The sequence below is a fragment of the Telopea speciosissima genome, chromosome 5, assembly GCF_018873765.1.
Source record: "Telopea speciosissima isolate NSW1024214 ecotype Mountain lineage chromosome 5, Tspe_v1, whole genome shotgun sequence".
NCBI classification, from domain to species: domain Eukaryota; kingdom Viridiplantae; phylum Streptophyta; class Magnoliopsida; order Proteales; family Proteaceae; genus Telopea; species Telopea speciosissima.
Genome location: NC_057920.1, coordinates 58373982 through 58391992, shown reverse-complemented (window position 1 = coordinate 58391992; position 18011 = coordinate 58373982). Strand labels below are relative to the sequence as shown.

At 37.1% G+C, this 18011-nt stretch overlaps 1 protein-coding gene and 1 long non-coding RNA gene across 2 annotated transcripts; one reads left to right on the top strand and one right to left on the bottom strand.

The window, feature by feature from the left end:
• Window positions 1-965: 965 nt before the first annotated feature.
• On the bottom strand, window positions 966-17307 carry LOC122662374 (O-fucosyltransferase 9-like). Its single transcript, XM_043857994.1, has 10 exons — window positions 16733-17307; window positions 13732-13804; window positions 10250-10326; window positions 9068-9156; window positions 6954-7151; window positions 5408-5612; window positions 5134-5301; window positions 3280-3447; window positions 2877-3067; window positions 966-1329 (listed from the first exon to the last, which is right to left on the bottom strand). Exons 1-10 carry the CDS (start codon window positions 17138-17140, stop codon window positions 1167-1169), a joined length of 1740 nt encoding a protein of 579 aa, XP_043713929.1. The 5' UTR covers window positions 17141-17307; the 3' UTR covers window positions 966-1166.
• On the top strand, window positions 2016-2331 carry LOC122662375. Its single transcript, XR_006333009.1, has 2 exons — window positions 2016-2055; window positions 2275-2331. It is a non-coding gene; the product is annotated as an uncharacterized LOC122662375 (long non-coding RNA).
• Window positions 17308-18011: the final 704 nt, after the last annotated feature.

Sequence of the window (18011 nt, the reverse complement as noted above, 5' to 3'; positions counted from 1 at the left end):
CATTACCCGAGTGCCGCTATTCCTCTTGAATGTGGAAGTAGATGGTGAAACTCAATCACCTTGTGAGGGTTGTGATCACATCCGGTATCGATGATGATATATCCACACATCTTTGGCTTGATAGGCAGTCTCATGGAGTGCTCTTTCATTCTTACAATGACCGAATGAGATCATGGTTTGAGGTATCGGTATTGGTATCGGTTTCGTATCGCCTGTATCGGATGATACATAACGGTTTTGATAGTCACCGATACCGATGCTGTATCGGTAGCACAGTACACACAAGGGGTAAAAGTATCAAAAACTCAATTTTAAAAGAAAATCAGGAGCAAAGCTGTCCGATACAGCTGATTCAGGCCGATACCATATCGGTTTTGTAGGTCACCGATAACGTGCACTAAAACCTAAAACCATGAATGATATACAATACAAGGACTGACCGTATGGCATTTGGGTCGTTGATTATGACTGATGGTTTGTGGAATCCTGGCCCTGGCCCTGTCCCTTCTTCTTCAGGCTGCTTGGGTAGCCTTCCCTTCCATAAGAAGGAGGTCCCATCGTAGTAGTGACTTAGTTAAATGGCCACTCAGTCGGGTAGGTTCTCATTTGCCTCTGCTTGGGAGTTAGTCCGTTCAAGGCATTCCATGGTTCCATGGGCATCGTTGGTTTGGCTTCCAAACAAGCATTCTTAAGCACAATTTCATATCTTCTTGTGCCCTCTCCCAAGCATTACTAACTACGACATTTCTCCAGGCAACAATGATCTCGACATCATCAGGTATTGAGACAATGGACCATCAGTTTTTTCAATGTCGCTTCTTTTGCTGTAAGGGAAGAGATCAGCAGTAAATACTGATCCAACCCAAGACTTATTCAAGGCTTTTAACAGGAATGGAATTGGGTCAGTTCTTAAATCAATGGAAAGACCTGCTGTGACTACAATGGTAAAATGGATTTTGTGCTATATCATATACAATGAATTATCAAATTACAATATCCAAAGATAAGAGAATGAAAACCTTAACATCGCTTCCTCTTTCAATTGCAAAGACAAAGGGAAAAGTGAAAAAAAAAATAAAGAATTGGACAACCAAATGGAGCAGATGGATGCTACAAACTCACACCGATAAAGAAATCTGGACATAGTTTGATGGATATCTTCCGATTTAAAAAATTGTCGTGTTGCTTTCCATGGTTCTTGTTCCTACACTATACATACAATCTGGCATAGGGAAGGTATACAGTGAGCCACTGGATTTTCTCACATCACTGCCCTTCATATCACTATGATGTATCATTTCTTGCATCTGGCTCTTGAAGTTTTCCCATCTGCCACAAGATCTAAGTTGAGCTTTTCTTGCAGGTCATAAGTTGTTTAGTACAAGAGAACAAAAATTTAAGTGCTAATAGTGCTAAGTGAAAGCAACAATAGGCATGGAAAAAATACATTAGTATAATGGCGTATACTGAAGAGTAAGGTCAGGAATCACCGTTGGTCCGTAACAGAAAATTAGATCTTTAGAAGGTTAGGTTCAAATTTACATGTTTACACATGGTACTCCATTTCTGCCTAAACTTTATTCAAGAACACAATAGGGCTCTTCGCACCTAATTTCACTCCTTTGAAAGATTTTACCTCTTTGTTGGCCTTGATATTTCCTTTTCCTTCTCTCTTATCATGGAAATTATCCTCCCAATCAACGCAAAGAAAGTAATCCCTGACCAGTTACAAGGAAAAGTGCACTTTTTACTTCTGTTCTATTTTGGTCACAGCTTCATGCTATAGGAACACTGTCATCAATGGACACTTGCACTTTTCTGTTTCTTAATCAGTGCACTACTTAATCTATTGTCCTTATGTGTCTTAGGTACATACAAGAATTGTGGACCTAAATTGGGTGATGACCAAAGTTTTGAATTGATTGTTTGCAGTTGTGTGACCTCAACCTTAGATTATGAGGATTGCAAAATCAAGGGCTCTCTGCTTAACAGGAATCACTTGTGTAAATATCCACCAACCCAAAATCTTGAACTATTGGGTGGAGGGATTCACAGGTATATGAGGGGCAGAAGGTCTCAAGTGTAACCGATGTGGGACGATTCTCCAAACAATCCCCCTCTCATGTGTAGGCAGGACAGTACTAGGTACACGTGCACAGATGAACAGAGGCAGGTCTGGAGACACCTGCAGCAGTATTGGAGAAATCCCACTTTGATACCATGTAAATATCCAACCAAAAAGCTCGAACTATTGGATGGTGGAGGGACTCACAGGTATATGAGGGGACAGAAGGTCTCAGGGGTAACCGATATGGGACTATTCTCCCAACAACTTGAACTTATGGTTGACAAGGGTTTCAGAAAACCATGCTGAGAGAGCACACACGCCAGCGGCCAATTCTAAGGAGCTGGTCTACTTTGGGCTTAACTGTCAAGAATTTAAAGACATGGGTTGTCATGAGATTTGGCCTAAAGCATAAATGATCATTTGAGCAATTTTATTGGTTGAGGGTGCAGGAGTTGTTGGTTTGCAGGCCATTTATAGTAATAATGTTTTTTTCTTTTTATTACAGGATCTCGCACCCGCCTCAAATTTTATCCAAAATGAAAGGGGAGGGGAAACTTGAGTGATTAGATACTTACAATAATAAAATAACACGTAAGATAGAAAAAAACCAAACCAAGAAGATGGTTGTCCAGAAATTTTCAAATGTAAATGTGATTAACTCAAATGTTCAGTAAAACTAGCATCTACAAAATATTTTTTGAGAGAAAACAAACTAGCTCAGTAATCATGAAAGAGTCAAAGCATTCCATCAAAATTGAATCAAATGAAATGAGAAAGAGTCACACCGCATGTTATGATAAAATCTAACCTGATATTTGGGCTGTCAAACAGCAGAGCTAACTTTGTCTTATCAGGTTTGATTGTCTTTGCATGTCCACCATAGAGGTAGCGCCTGTGACCCATCAGGAAGTGAGGAAAGTTTCCACCTTGAGTTGTGACAAATACTTCACTATGAAGGCACAGTGTGTAATCAAGAGCGGCTAGCCTTGATGAATGGCCCTGCATCACAAACTCCAAAATATTACAAAACATCTACCTGTTCCATGTTAAATCATTCAAGGTTCTGCAAAGAGGGAACAATGTGAAGAATTTTACATAACTAGTAGTGCTAGAAATGTGGCTCTGCCCCCAATGTGACCAATCCATCAGATATAAAAAAATTCAAACACTTGATGTGGAAGCCACATCGTATATCACGGCAAACACAATACCTGAAATGGGGCAAGTTCATCGGGTGAGGCTAGAGTTTCCTTCATTTCTAAATGTGGAAACATCTGTCGAAGGGGGGCCATATACTTTTCTGCCTTGTAGATTTTTCCAGCAGCTACATACACTGGGGCATTATTGTTGAAACCCATGCCCCTAAGCATCATTCCCACCTTCAATTACAAGAAAATTGATTCAGTAAGAATTGAATATTGGACAGAGAGATCAGTCTTAGTTATAAACCATTGGCTTTGATTCTGATAATGAGTTTAGGTACTTAGAGCACGATAACTGGTTGACACAAACAAGATGCTGATGTACCTTTTCTTTGGAGAGGAAAGAACAGTTAAAAGAATGAAAAGTGGGAAAATTTCTTGCAAAGAATATTTGCATGTAGAGAGGTTAAGCATAGAAATGCTACATCCCCTTTTCATTTGCAGTAAGTGTATTCAGTCAATAATGATCGTCTTAATAATCTTACACAACCAATTAAATATTATTTGTTTAATTGATCTTGCATGGAGAAATCCAAATATATTAAAAGGATCCGGAATATAAAGCTACCCTAATTCTCCTACCCCATTGAAGTTAATAAATCCTCTCCATCCAAACAAACAATAGAACAATATTCTAGAAAGAAGACAAGAATCACCTGTCCATCTGAGGCTGAAGTAATAAAGTCTACAACAACAACATCATCATAGCCTTATTCCAATAAAATGAGGTCGGTCGCATGGATCCTGGCTCTTCAAACAGTTCTATTGGATGTCATACATGATACAAGGCTTAGGCTAAGCATGTCTTTCCTCACCACTTTACCTATGGTAATTTTATGTCTGCCCCGGACTCTTTTGGTTCCCTCAATCTGAATCAACTCACTCCTCCATATTGAGGCATCTACGGGCCTCCGTACTGGGGGCATCAAGTCTAAGAAATAACAGTTATCCCTATTCTAATTGACAGTGTAGCTAAATTTTCTGACACAATTTTGATGTCTAAAATGATGGCACTAAAAGAGAGCATTTGTTGGGGGGGGGTACTTATTTAATAAGCAATACTGGCAATATTTTGTTTGAACAAAAGCGATCAAGAATGGGGTGTGGTGATTGATACTTTAATATTACCTTTGAGTCTGCATCCTGGATTATGTAGGATGAGGAAGATGAGTGGCTTGAGCAGGGCAGGAAGCAAAAATTACATGCAAAAGGATTCTATAGAAAATGAGCACAAGCAAATAGGTGATTTTAAAATATAGAGAAGGGTTGAGTTTGAACACAAAATTAGTAAAAATGTGTCTTTCTCCAAGGGGGTAGAGTTTATGTCATTAAGTTCTTAAAAGATTTGAGGAAAAGGAGAAATGCAGCAAGAACTGTGAAAGGAGTTAGATATTCTATAAAAATTTGTTTCGGCTCCCGACAGAAAGTATGGACTGGTATAATATTTAACTTTCCCCATTTTCCTTAGCATTGTGATCATGCTTCACAATTTGAAGCAGTTCTCATTCCCCAGGTTTATCTTCTTTTTTCTTCCCCCTTTTGGGAGGGGGGTGGGATTTGACCAAAATTAACTTGCAAAGGAAGAAGTGTCTACTAGAACAGGAGCATTGTGTTCAACATTACTACAGGCATTCAAGCAGCAAAATATCTTAATCAAATGCCATAACATTAAAAAGACGATGAACTGAACTGGACTCTGTTTATATGGATTCTAGATCTCTCTTAGAATAAACATTTGAAATTGACCCTTAAAAATGAGAATTTTGAATTAAATGCAATTCATTAAACAATTGACGGTCTAAGAAATAACAACTTAAGATTGATGTTGATATCCATAAGAACCATATTTGAATATAAGTGTACCTCTAGAGGAGTTAATGGGCATTTCCCATCCATCCGAATAGCACCTGGATTTATTATTCGACCAGTTTTATTAAATTTTCCTCTCCAACCTTTTTCTCTGGCAATATCCATTTCATATTTCTCTTCCGCACCACCGTCATAATTACAGCATGAAAATGCAACCATGTCCTTTAATAAATAAAAGATTCACATTCAGACATAATATGAGAGGTGACTTCAACTAAGAATTCAAGATAGAACATATTTATTCTAAAGTCAACTAGACAAATAACACCTTTTCAAACCGGAGATGAACTGAAATGTACTTTCCACCACTAATGGAGCTATTCTTAACCATCCGGTCAACCATATTTTCTGCCAAAGCTCTTATTGGTTCTGAAAACATTAATGCTTCATAATTCGCCAAACATCTAAGGCCCTGGATACTCGATGGAACTGAACGAGCCAATCTATTGGAGAAGGGAGCAATACGTACTGCCCTGTACCATAAAATATCAAAATCATATAGCAGTTATATAGAAGCAAAATAATACAAACTTATGAACAAAGGAAATATGAAATCAAAATTTGTCTACCCATATTAGAATAAAATACATTAATCACAATAAAACTCTTCAATTAGTAATTTGGATAGCTGAAATATCTTATTTGATGTACAAAGAAACACATGATAAAAACAAGGCTAATCTTCACAATGATCAATATGTGCAACAAGCATTTCGAGTAGTCATCAGAGAAGAGAAACCTAGAAAATAAAATAATGGAAGGAACCAAAAACTTACTCGACCAAACTCAAGGTTAAAAATAAAGGACGCAGCTTCAGCAATCAAACTTGATATTAGAGATGGCTCATTAAGGTTTACATGTATTCACAGGAAAAAATAAATCCCTTAAATAAGAGTTGCAACACATCATAAAATTTCTCGTTTCTTTTCTTCTCTCGTGTACTATAGAACAGATATGGGAAGCCATCTCTTTTGAAATCAGAAATAAACTACTTCCCATTAGTTCAAAGAGCCCAGACACAATAAGAAATATGAATCTTGCTTCTTGTTGAGAACTTCCACTCATTTCTCCCCCATCCCCAGCATTTTGATGTATCATCTTTTTATTGGTGTTTCTGCCCCCACCCTGGCTTTTGGTGTATCATCTTTTATTGATGTTTTACCCCTCCCTGGATTTTGATGTATCATCCTTTGATTGATGGTTTCTCCAATCCCTGTTTTTTTATGTATCATCCATTACGGTTGTTTTTCGTGAGATTAGATAGGGGTCTCATATTTGTGCTGCCTTCTGGGTCCGTCTTTGTACACTGCTTTTTCCCTTAATTATGTTCCATTAACCCAAAAAATAAATATGTTAGGAGCGACACAGGATGAAAAATGGAGACAAATACATTCACAATGTGGACCAAAACAAAAGCTTCACAAGAATATAATCTAACAGTACTGAACCCTAGGACTGTACACTTAAACAGAGTAGACAATAAAGCATGTAATGGGTAAAAATGGAATAAAGATGAAGAAGGGCAAGAAAAAACTCATTTCCCCTCAGGATAAATTATGAAGAGTATTGAACCCTAATTCGATAATAAAGAGTCGAATGACATTAATGTCCATATGGTGTTAAAGATGTCATTAAAATTAGTTGATTTTTAAATAACCAAAAAAAATAACACTTGTTAGAAAATTCAAATAAAATCAAGATGCCAGTTGGTTAGAGCTGGCTACAATGACTTCCAGTATCATTTGTTACAAGATGAAGTCAAGTTTCAATGAATCAAGAAACATTGATGAGAATGAAAGGAATGAATATTATACCCTATCTGCAACAACTTTGGAAGGACCTTTTGCAGATAGTAGGTTGGACTAGACCATCCTTTAACTCTCAAATTGACAATGTTGCTTATATTATTGTCAAACCGCTGAAGTATATCTTCTGGGACCTCTTTGAGAACCTTCACATGATTTCTGAGTGCATATATAAAGAACTCTTCATCGAATATGTCCCCGAACTTACTGCAGAAAATTGTAATTAAAAAAAATATGCTATTGTTTATGTTTTGTTGTTTCTAAACTTAGCAGTAGAAATATGACAGTAAATTTTCCAGAGATTAAAAAGGAATGCATTGTTTCTTGTGCATTAGATCTTGACAAAGAACAAAAGCAACTGACTAGTTTGTCTTTGACATGCCTAACAAGGAAAAAGAAGACAAACTGACCTAACAATCTCAGGGTATTACTCAAAAAGAAAACTATACTGTATCACATTGTAAAAAAAATTTCAAACTAAAAGCACTACAGTGGAATTGCAGAAAAAAAGACGAGATGTTGAAACTAAAATAATATGTAGTATCATTAAATCTAGTACCTTTCTCTATTTACCAAAAAGTATGCTTACTGTATAAATCTTACAAATGTTGCAAAATGTGTCTCATTGTTGTTAGACCTTACTCGGACACAGAAACAAATCACTTTAAAAGCAATCCAGAAACCCACTGGAAATTATGGACTAGCAATCAATCAAACCACCTACAGGATCGTGTTTCCAACTGTCAGTATTAGATTGTTCAGTTCACCAGATCCGGAATTTATATCGCTCCAGAAGGATCCTGATTTGAGATGGGACTGGATTAGCAATCCACATTATCTAATTATTTTTTCTTTCCTGTCTGGATCGCCCAACCCACTGGTCTGGATCATTGTGATTGCCGGTGAACAATCCAGGCTACGATACCGAACTTTAAATCCATATGTATGTCCTATAGGATACCAAATGCTAAATATTAGATGGCATATGTTGGTCTCAATAGAAGCAACTACAGGTTGTTCAGCATGCAGCGAAGTCACAGTAAAGAAAATGGCGTAGCACCGCATCAAACAACACATCGGGTACCAGATGAAAAATCCTAGATGGTATATGTTGCAGGCAGTCTGTTTCAGCAGTTTGCGAGGTCTGGAGTACACATGATCATGGTTTTAGTAATCGGTATCGGATCAGCCGATACAAATTCCTGACCAATCCCGTATCAGTGTATCGGTACGGACCAAGGATAAAAAAGTGGGAAAAAATTATTTTTAAAGAAAAGCAGTGGCAAATCTGTCCGATCCGGATCGATACAGGCCGATCCAGATCGGTATCGGATTGGCTGAGACCAATAACATATCCGATACCGATCCCTTTAACCATGCCCATGATTCAATTATAACTCATTGATCATTTTAATTCCTATCACTAATTGTCAAATCCTGATGAATTACTAGGATGCAGCCCTCTCAACAGTCCACACCCAAAAGGTATATACTCTCAAAAGTACTTGTCAGAGCTGCAGGCGGGGGGGAGGGAGAGAGAGAGAGAGTTGTTTTCTGTGACATTTGGCATTCAAAAGGGACATAGATTGTTCACAAGGAGATATATTAGGAAGGGATAGAAGCTAGAGAAGTAACTTATCTCCTCTTTTCCAAACCAATCCAAAACAATAAATAGAAAGATATAACAGAATGTGCTTTCCACATCATAGGTAGCTAAAATGATATGATATCTCTACCAATTTGAACCAGGCTGGAACTTCTGCTAAATTGACCAACCCTAGCCCCCTTCCAGTTCCATCAATAAGCAACAAACAAATAAGCCAATGTTTTGAAATTGAATGGTTTTGACTTTTGACAATATCAACTAGATGACAATAGAATTTCTAGATATTATGAATATCAAAAATGCAATCTCGCCACATGTTAGCAATCAATAAGTAAAATTTCAATGTATCAGCCTGTATACAACGGAAACATATGTTGGAATATGGGTAGAGCAAGCAGATCCCAATCTTCAGCAAAATACATTGTGGTCTAGTCAAAATATGCCTACTGTAAAAAAGACAAGCATAAAACAAGTGCAAAAAAAAAAAATACAAAACAAAACTAGCATTAAGTCCCACCTGGAATCCTGCCAAACACTATTCAAATGAAACATTGGAGTAACAAGTGTAGCATTCAGTAACCCCGCCACAGCCACTGCATCACATATCTGTATCAAACACAACACATGTTCAATGAACTTGATGCTCTTGGATAATATCCATTTTGGACACTCATATGTATCAGAAAATCAGTATTGGCCAGAAGGCTGACTTTATTTCAACAAATTTTCAGATATTTAACTTCTATGCACCAATTCAAGTGGCTTTAGGACTAACATGCACCTTTCACTTCCCACTCAAAAATGCTGAATGTTGCTTCAGTGACTTAGTCACATCCTCCAGAGCCTAGAGTATGTTGAAGTTGACACCTATCAAGATGTTGTGTTGGACTAGAGGATTTAAGGCTCCCTGGAACTCTACGTGATAATGACATAGGCGTAGGGGTGTCAACAATAGTATTTGTAGTTTTGTACTGACATAGGCATAGGGTTTAAGCGTCTATGATTACACTTTTGACATTGTGTACTATTAAATGGTTTTTATTCATATACATATTCCAATTGCATTTATTAAATGTTGTGTTTTCTAGTACTAAATTATGTGTAGAATAGGTAATATTAGACAAATGATAAAGTAGGCTACAACATACAGTAAAAACCTTGGGTCAAAGCCAAGCCACCATTTTGGGGGTGTGCTTTTTTTTTTAAATCTAAAGGTTAAAATATGTTTAGAGATGCTTAATTAGGGTTTCCCTGAAATTCTAGACCAAAATATGGCCATTTCTTACTACTGAAATAGCCAACCAAAACATTCAGCTGAAACATACAAGATTTTGGTCGAAATTCAACCTAAATCTGAAATATTTTGGTTTCGACATGGGCCAAAACCCAGTTCGAAACCAAAGTTTTGAACTATGCTCAAAACCCTGTGGTTATGAAAAACAGAAAAGCATCGTATTTGCTGAAAATGGAAATTCTAGACCATGATCAAAACACAACCTGGCAGGAATTTTTAGTACTCCCCTGCAGTTTGTGTATGACCCTGTGTACTGAAAAAGTAATGTTATAAATCAAACCATATAATGGAAAACATAAAAATCTTCAAAACGAAAACCAGAAAAGGGGACAGTTAAAAACTAGAAACAGAGTAACTGAATATCAAAATCCAAACACCAATATTATTATTAAAAGTAGAACATACAGATAGGCGTTGTTGATTCAAACCACCATTTGCTTCAATAATGAGGAAGCCATTTGATATTGGCAATTCTGAGAAACCTAAAAGCAGAAAAATAAATATTCATTAAGAATTAAGAGAATGAAACAAAAATAACTATTGGACTTGGTAAAAATAAAGTGTGGCTATTCAGGAGCATGAATGTCAATTACAGTTGCAATAAATATTCCAGCCACTACTACAAACTACGTGCTGCAAAATCATAATTTCCATTCATATCCTGCAGAGAAATCCTCACAATGAGCTTGAGGAGTTGAACTTTTATAACTGATGGGATGTGAATATGGGAGACAAATTTGCCTTTGTCTATGCTTTTCAAAAATTTTCACTAATTTTAGAGCAGTGACTAGTATTATGCCTAGAGAGGTAGAGAAATAGAGAATTTCAATGATTCTCGATTAAGTTTCCCTGCTACTATACCGCCACTATAGATTTTGGCAACCAGTTCCGCTAGTTACTGCTTTGTCATTTGGCTCTAATTACTGAAACTAAGTTAGTTACAGCTGTTAGTGAACTATTGTGGTAAGAACCAACCAAACTAATTGTTTCTAAAAAAAAATCTCAGTTTCTGCAATTACAATCACAATTAACGAGGTATACAGGGTGTAGGGGAAGATCAGGACCCTGAGTAGTCGTGTTTGAGATTCTAAAAACCCCAGAGAAAAATACATGATCGAGCAGAAACTTTTGAGAATTAGTTGTTCTATGAGTCTCATACCAAACCCTTAAGTTCCATGATTGTTGGATGCCTAGTTGATTTTGGAAAAATTCTAAAGTTTTCTGGTTAAAAAAAAAAGAAAAAAGAAATGAAACAGTTTGATGTAACCCCATCATAGACCTAATTAGGCTTATCGATTTGGTACCAAATTTGATGTGCCCCATCATACTCTTATGAAGCCCTTACAAGAGTATAACACGCTAAAATTTCAGATCATGCAGAATTAATCTACTTTCTACTTGATCAATTTTTATTCATCAGCTCAGTGATGGGACTACGGAAACAATACAAAGTAATAATGTTTTATAAGGTTGTATCGTTGTAATAAGCAGCAAGAAACCATAAACTTAGATAAATACAGAAATTAGGGTGTCTGCAGTAAAGAAAACTTTAAAAAATATGAAAATAGGTAAAGCACTAGGTCCATATAGTATTCCAATAGAGGTGTGGAAGAGCTTAGGAATCAGTGGAATAACTTGATTCACTTAGTTTTTTAATAAGATTATGAGCACAAGAAAAATACCAAATGAATGGAGGAGAAGCATTGTGGTTCCGATTATAAAAAATAATGATGAGAATTATAGAGATCAACCTTGAAATCAAAAGGTTAGAAGATTAGCAGACCAAAAATAGAGTATATGGTGTGTAACATAACAATAGGATTGAAAGTGGGGTGGTGAATGCAAAGTGAAAATGTTAGGTACCTAGGTCTAATCACAGAAAGAGAAATAGTGATGATGTATCACAAAGAATTACAATAGGGTGGATGAAGTGGAGAGATGTGTGTGGAGTGTTGTGTGATAGACGTATTCTTTTAAAACTCAAAGGAAAATTTTATAGGACAGTATATGGCCAGTAATGATGTATGGAATAAACAAACTTAGTGTAGCTGAAATGAGGATGTTGAGATGTGCTAAATCTATTGTAATTTCTCTCCTACCGATAAGCGTGTTGAGGGTATTATGGAGTTTGTTTCTTTATGTTTTAGTTAAGGTTAGTATGATCCTATTTTATACTAACATTGGGTAATCTTGCCTTTTCATTATTTTGGCCTTATAAATAAAGATGCTGCTCACGCTAAAATTATTAAGCCTAGCGTGAGTTTCTGGTTTACTTCTCTCCATCGATCTCTTCTTCTCCACTTTCTCTTCTCTTCTTCTCTTCTTCACCCTTACTCCCATAGATTGTTTGATGATCTAATACTACTACAAGATGGATGAGTGGTAAAACTGGAGAAGATAAAATAAGGAATGAACATATTAGACCTAATTAAGGAGTAAATATGATTCATGACAAGTTGCGAAAAACTCGTTTGAGATGGCATGGACATGTGCAACAGAGGCCTTTGAATGCTCCAGTACGTAGGAGAGATTCAATTCAGATTGAAAGAGCTAAAAGAGTCAAGAGTAAGCCTCAAATGACTCAAGGAGAAGTGGTGAGGAAAGACATGCATAGCTAAGGACTAGTAACAAGTATGGCTTTGAATAGAGCTGATTGGAGCAAAAGGGTCAATGTAGCCGACCCCATTTAATTGTGATAAGGCTGAGTTGAGTTGAACTCAATGGTGGAATTTAGTAGTCCTGACTTCTTTGATGACTTGGATCTCACATCTTGTCAGTTTTCAGCATATTAAGATTGCTCCCTCCCGCCCCCCAACAACAACAAAAAAGAATGTAGAAGTCTAGTTATCCTGCAAAGTTTCAAGTAATAATGTTGCAAGTTGAAGCGTCTGGTCCAGTTTGACTGAAGCCGACTCATGGGCTTCTTTTTTTTTTTGGAGGGGGGGTTTATAGATTTGGATTTTCTTGTTTGCTGAACTTTAGAATTTATTGTTTGTGAGTGCTATCTACTAACAGTGAGAGCTAAATGAGGCCAGTTAACCAGTAGGTCAGAGTTTCAGACAATCCATTATCACTCTTTAAATCAGATGCAAACATCTCCCAATTTAGAATCTCTTCGGTGTTGGTGCCTGGTGGTCCTACATCAGTACCTTTTCCAGTGCCACAACCCCTTCAAAAATTTGACTTTTGTTGGACCTGCTGTTCCGTAAATTTCATAGGTATACCGCTGCCTTCCAAATCTTCAGCAAGAAATTCGTAACAAAATGAACTGGTAAAGGTACTGATAGTTTTTCTCCAAATCCTTCTAGCTTCGTTAACTGAATCCAGAATGTAGTCATACAACTTTCAGATAACCCAATTCCTTTCTCTAGTTGCCCTTGGCTGAAAGTCTAATCATACAACCACATCCAGAGTTTATCCAGTATTTACAGACACCACTCTCACTAAATGGGTGTACCCAGTGTACGAGGCTCCCACCACTGCGAGGTCTGGGGAGGGTCATAATGTACGCAGTTTTACCCTCATTTCGCGGAGGTTGCTTCCTGACCCAAACCATGAAGCAACCTTACCGTTGCGCCGAAGCCCGGCCTCCACAGACCTAAAATCCATGAGTAGGCCTGCAGCCCACCAAACCATTCATAAATGCCCAACAAGTAAACATTTATGTACGCAGCTATAAATTCAGCATACCAGAAAAAATTGGAGTGCAAAATCATGCAACCACCAAGGAATAAACTGACATAGTTAACAAACACTAACAGTACTAATAAATAAAAATAAAAAAAAAGTGGTTTAGTTTTTGTGTCCAAGATTCATATCCATATGCCATCCTTTTCAATAAATGAAAATAAGAGGTTAACTCCAAATATTAGATGTGAGAGTCAAACCTGTTTGAGAAAAACTTCTGTTGACACACGGTTTCCAACTTTGGTGTGGTTTTTGATGCCATATCGTCATTAACTGCACAATTTCGATGATAGTTTCAATTCCTTCTTCATTTGAGCATTAGGAACTAAAAGAAAAACTATTCATGTAATGATGATTCACCTGAGGAACTCAGAGTCAGAACAATAGTAAAGCAGACAGCATAACCCAAAACATAAGATTCAAAATTAGTAATCTAAGCGATTGATGGGACCATTTTCAATAAAGAAAAACTTTGGCATTTGATAGCACTTATTTTTTATAATTTACTGATATGGGGGACAATAAGAGAAATTTTAATTAGAATTTTAGACTCAATGTCATCTTTTAATAATATTGTCAATTAGTGAACCATACTGTTTGACCTTGGTCCATGACTGGATTAGTCAACCACAAGTCTTTTACCAACTATGCAGAGTCAAGCTATAGGAATCCTGGTTCTGCATTCAAATTAGTAATATTTGTCGTAAACCGAGGCCATCCATGTCTACTCCCCTGGTTATTTAATCTGATTCAACCGACTTTGCTTCAACTTATCACTCATAGCTGCCCACAAATATGTTCAACAATCAGCTTGAATGCCTTTTACCAGGAATGTGTTCTCTTGTTTTTTTCTTCTTTTTTCTTTTCTTTTTTTTTTTTTTTTTTTTTTTGTGGGGGGGGGGTGGAATATATATCAGGAACACGTTCTTTACTTACCACAAATGGCTTGATAAATATTTTTTTATGGAACAAAACAATACAGATGGCTGGAATAGCCCAAGATATGACAACACCCAACAGGCCAAAAGACCCAAACAGAGCTATTCATTTCCCCCCCCCCCCCCTTTTATCTACTGAGACTGATATCCAAGCAAAGAAATTAACCACTCTAACAATGGCTCAAGCAATATTTGCAAACGCATAATAAAAATCCTACTCTTCCTCTCTTTCCAAACACAACAACATACAGTATGTGGTGATATCCTCAGATTATGTCTGATCCTCCAATTTCTGTTGTATACTTAGCACAATGTAGGACCTACCCACTACCCCTCCCCCTCCCCTGATAACAAGCAATGGGTAACAAGGGTAATCTACTGATTCTCTTCTTCTTTGAAAACAAGCAAAGGTAAGTCATCTGCTCATATGGATGAAATAGACAACATATAGTTATCTTATCAAGGCACCTTTGCACAAAAGACAGAGGGGACATTCCTGAGAACATTCAATATCCATAACTTCAAAGTTTGAAGTGACGAGTTAGATAATCCTCACGAAATTGAGAAAATAAATATACCAAATACATACATGCAGAATTCCTACGCCACAAACTATGAACTTTCATGGTAGGCTGAAGTATATCCCCAAAGAAGCAAGCAGACTGAAAAGTGAATGAACTAACTCATTAAAATTTCTTCTTACCTTCAAGACCCAAACCATTATCTCCATATTCAAGTCCATTTGATTTGCCCCCATTGTTTTCAAAGCGCCGCATAGGAGTCAAGGCTCTTTCTTGGGTCCAAGGTGACAGAACGCCTTGTTGACACTTTACGAGTTCACGTTGATTTCTATTTATTGCTTTGTTTTTTATGAAAATGCTAATATTATTTCTTATGCTTTGCTTATCATAAGTTGACTTTCTCATATTAGGTCATTACTAGCATAATTATATCATATTGCATGATATGGCTTCTATGTTGAATATAAGCATAATTATATAAAATGCCAGCACATATTCTGGACAGAGCTCTTGACTCATCATTAGATAAGAATTCCATTACTTTCTTCCAAAGGCCTCGTTTAATATCTCAGAGGATGGATTTCCTATCACAAGCCTAGTAGAGTTCAGTTTCAGTCGAGCTGGTTCCACAATAAATCCAAGTAGTCCCAATAATAATTCCAGATATTATTAGGAACATCTGCAATTCAATCCTCCAGTAACATAAATAGCAGTGGATGGCCAGCTTTGAATTCTTCCTTTTGAAAAGAGGAAGTAATCTACCCAAAGATGGTCCTCATAGAAACACTCTGCCCTCAGGAGAGCTTCCAAAAATCAATCTTGTATCAACATGATCTGTGCAACTTTGTGGATTAATTCATCACTGATTGGGAATTAGTGCTGAGAACAATTTCCTAGGGGGGGAGGGGAGGATGGGAGGAAGGGAGTCAGCAGCACCCTCGATTGTCTCTGAAAAGGCAGGAGTTGAAATAGTTAACCTCTACCACCTTCATGTTAACTGATTATTTAGGTGTCTGATTTTTATCTCCTTAATTTGATTTCTCCTAGTATCACTAGCCATATTTTATTTTATTTTTTTTTTTATTTTGTTAAATAGTATCACTAGCCATATACTTCCTATTACTGTTGATGGGAAACAAAGATTATTCACCAGACATGTCAATTCCACAACTTCCTCGCATCATATTAACATCATTTTCTTAATATAGGATACCTATCACAAACTTATCTCCCACACAGGTCCCAGGAATCCCTCTTCTATTTGATGAGTAAAATTAACCAATCCGTCAGTTCAAAAACATACCCAAAAGCAGAGAAGGAAAAAATTATATCAACTAGTAATCCTCAATAGATGAAAACCCAGCAATCTTGACACATTAGCAATAACAAGAAATGGCAAGAGTCAAAGGTTAAGACCAAAAGAGAGTCTCTGTAGTTCATTTGGATGAAAAAAGAACTGGAATTCACAAAGGTTGTTCACGTAGGATGCTTCACAATCCTTTTTTTAACCATAGGCTAAGATACATGAATTAAGCTACTTCTCTGTACTATATCCCTTTCTACTCCATAAAAATCTTCTCACCTATAAAAGTAATTCTCCAAAAGCTAGGCCATCTTGAAACGCCAAAAAAAAAAAAGAAGAAAGAAAAACATTCCGTACCAAATAATCTTGAATGCGTAAGACCCATTACAGCATCACGTTACACAGGAAGAAAATAATTAAGAAGAAGTAAAATGGTTACCGCATTGGAGCTAATGTTGCCATCAAGCTGCATAAACGGCCAGAGCTTCTCAAAAACCTGAGGACTACGATAAGTTGAACCAGGAGGCGGCGGAGACTGATCAACCACAACCCCCCAAATACTTGAAGCTTCAAAACTCAAAGAGCCCATATACAATAACATAAATGAAATGTACCCAAACGGAGCAAAAAGCAGAATGCCTCGTCTGCGAAGAACCGTGGAAAGAAAAATGTAACCCGACCACCCCCAAAATGACCTCTGCATCTTCGGGCTACGAGTACCAAATCCAGTGTTCTTGTTGTGGCAATGGCGGAATCTTGACCACGTAGGAGACGCTGTGGAGGTCTGTGTCGGAGAAGACACCGGCAAAGAAGCCCTCCCGTTGCCAAGATTGCTGTACCCATGCATGTTGCTGGTGGGGAGGCTCTTCTGAGTCCTAAAAACTAAGCAAAAATCACAGAGATCTGGTTCTGATGATTCTTTCTCCAATTCTTCCACCACAACCACCAATCAAACAAAACCCACATTTTTAAGAACTAAAAGAAACGAAACAAAGTGCTCTCCATTGAACCCAGTATCCAGAAAGAAGTAAAAGAATCAGTCACAGCAGCAATGGCTATAACAGAATAAGAAACCAAGTTCAGCTCACAGAGAAGCTCAGAGTTTCACTTCAGACACGGAACAAGGAAGCTAAACCACTAAAGAAGTTAATTAATTACAGATACAGAGGATAGAAGCTTCGCGTGTGTGGGTATTTGATCGATTCGAGGAGCTGGGAACGCATAGAGCGATGGATGGAATGAATGAGTCTTTACATTTATTTTTGATTCTTGAGAGTTGGAGAGAGAGACTCAGGGTGAGTGTAACAAGAGTAGTGAAGGAGACAAGAGAGAGAGAGCTTTTCCACCAGTCACAGGTTGCCAGCTGGAGAAACTCGCAGAATTGTGGGATCGGTGATTTAGGGGACTTGATAGGGCGGCTCACACGTGTTGGATTCTAATGATCGATAAGACCGTTAAATGTGGGATGTGTCGTTTATTCACTTTTGCTTAAAAGAGAGGTGGACATCATTAGGTATGGTCGGACCATTGAACCAGAGGTGGTTATTTCTAACAATAGTTAGTTAAACCGCATTTTGAACTCTTCTTTTTCGCTGTATCAATTTTTGCTTTTTATTTTTATCATTTTCCAAATTGATTTCAATTGTAAAACAATAAAAGGTTTAAAATGCATTTGCCGTTTTTTAAGTGAAAAAATGAATTTTTAAAAAATTTATTTT

Bases quoted from the DNA above. Each gene is read 5' to 3' on its own strand.
- LOC122662374 (XM_043857994.1), bottom strand. From the start codon at position 17,140: ATGCATGGGTACAGCAATCTTGGCAACGGGAGGGCTTCTTTGCCGGTG. The intron at 13,805-16,732 runs GTAACCATTTTA...GAAATTGTGCAG, and splicing joins GCAACATTAGCTCCAATGCG to TTAATGACGATATGGCATCA. The intron at 3,068-3,279 runs GTATTGTGTTTG...TTTGTGATGCAG, and splicing joins ATGAACTTGCCCCATTTCAG to GGCCATTCATCAAGGCTAGC.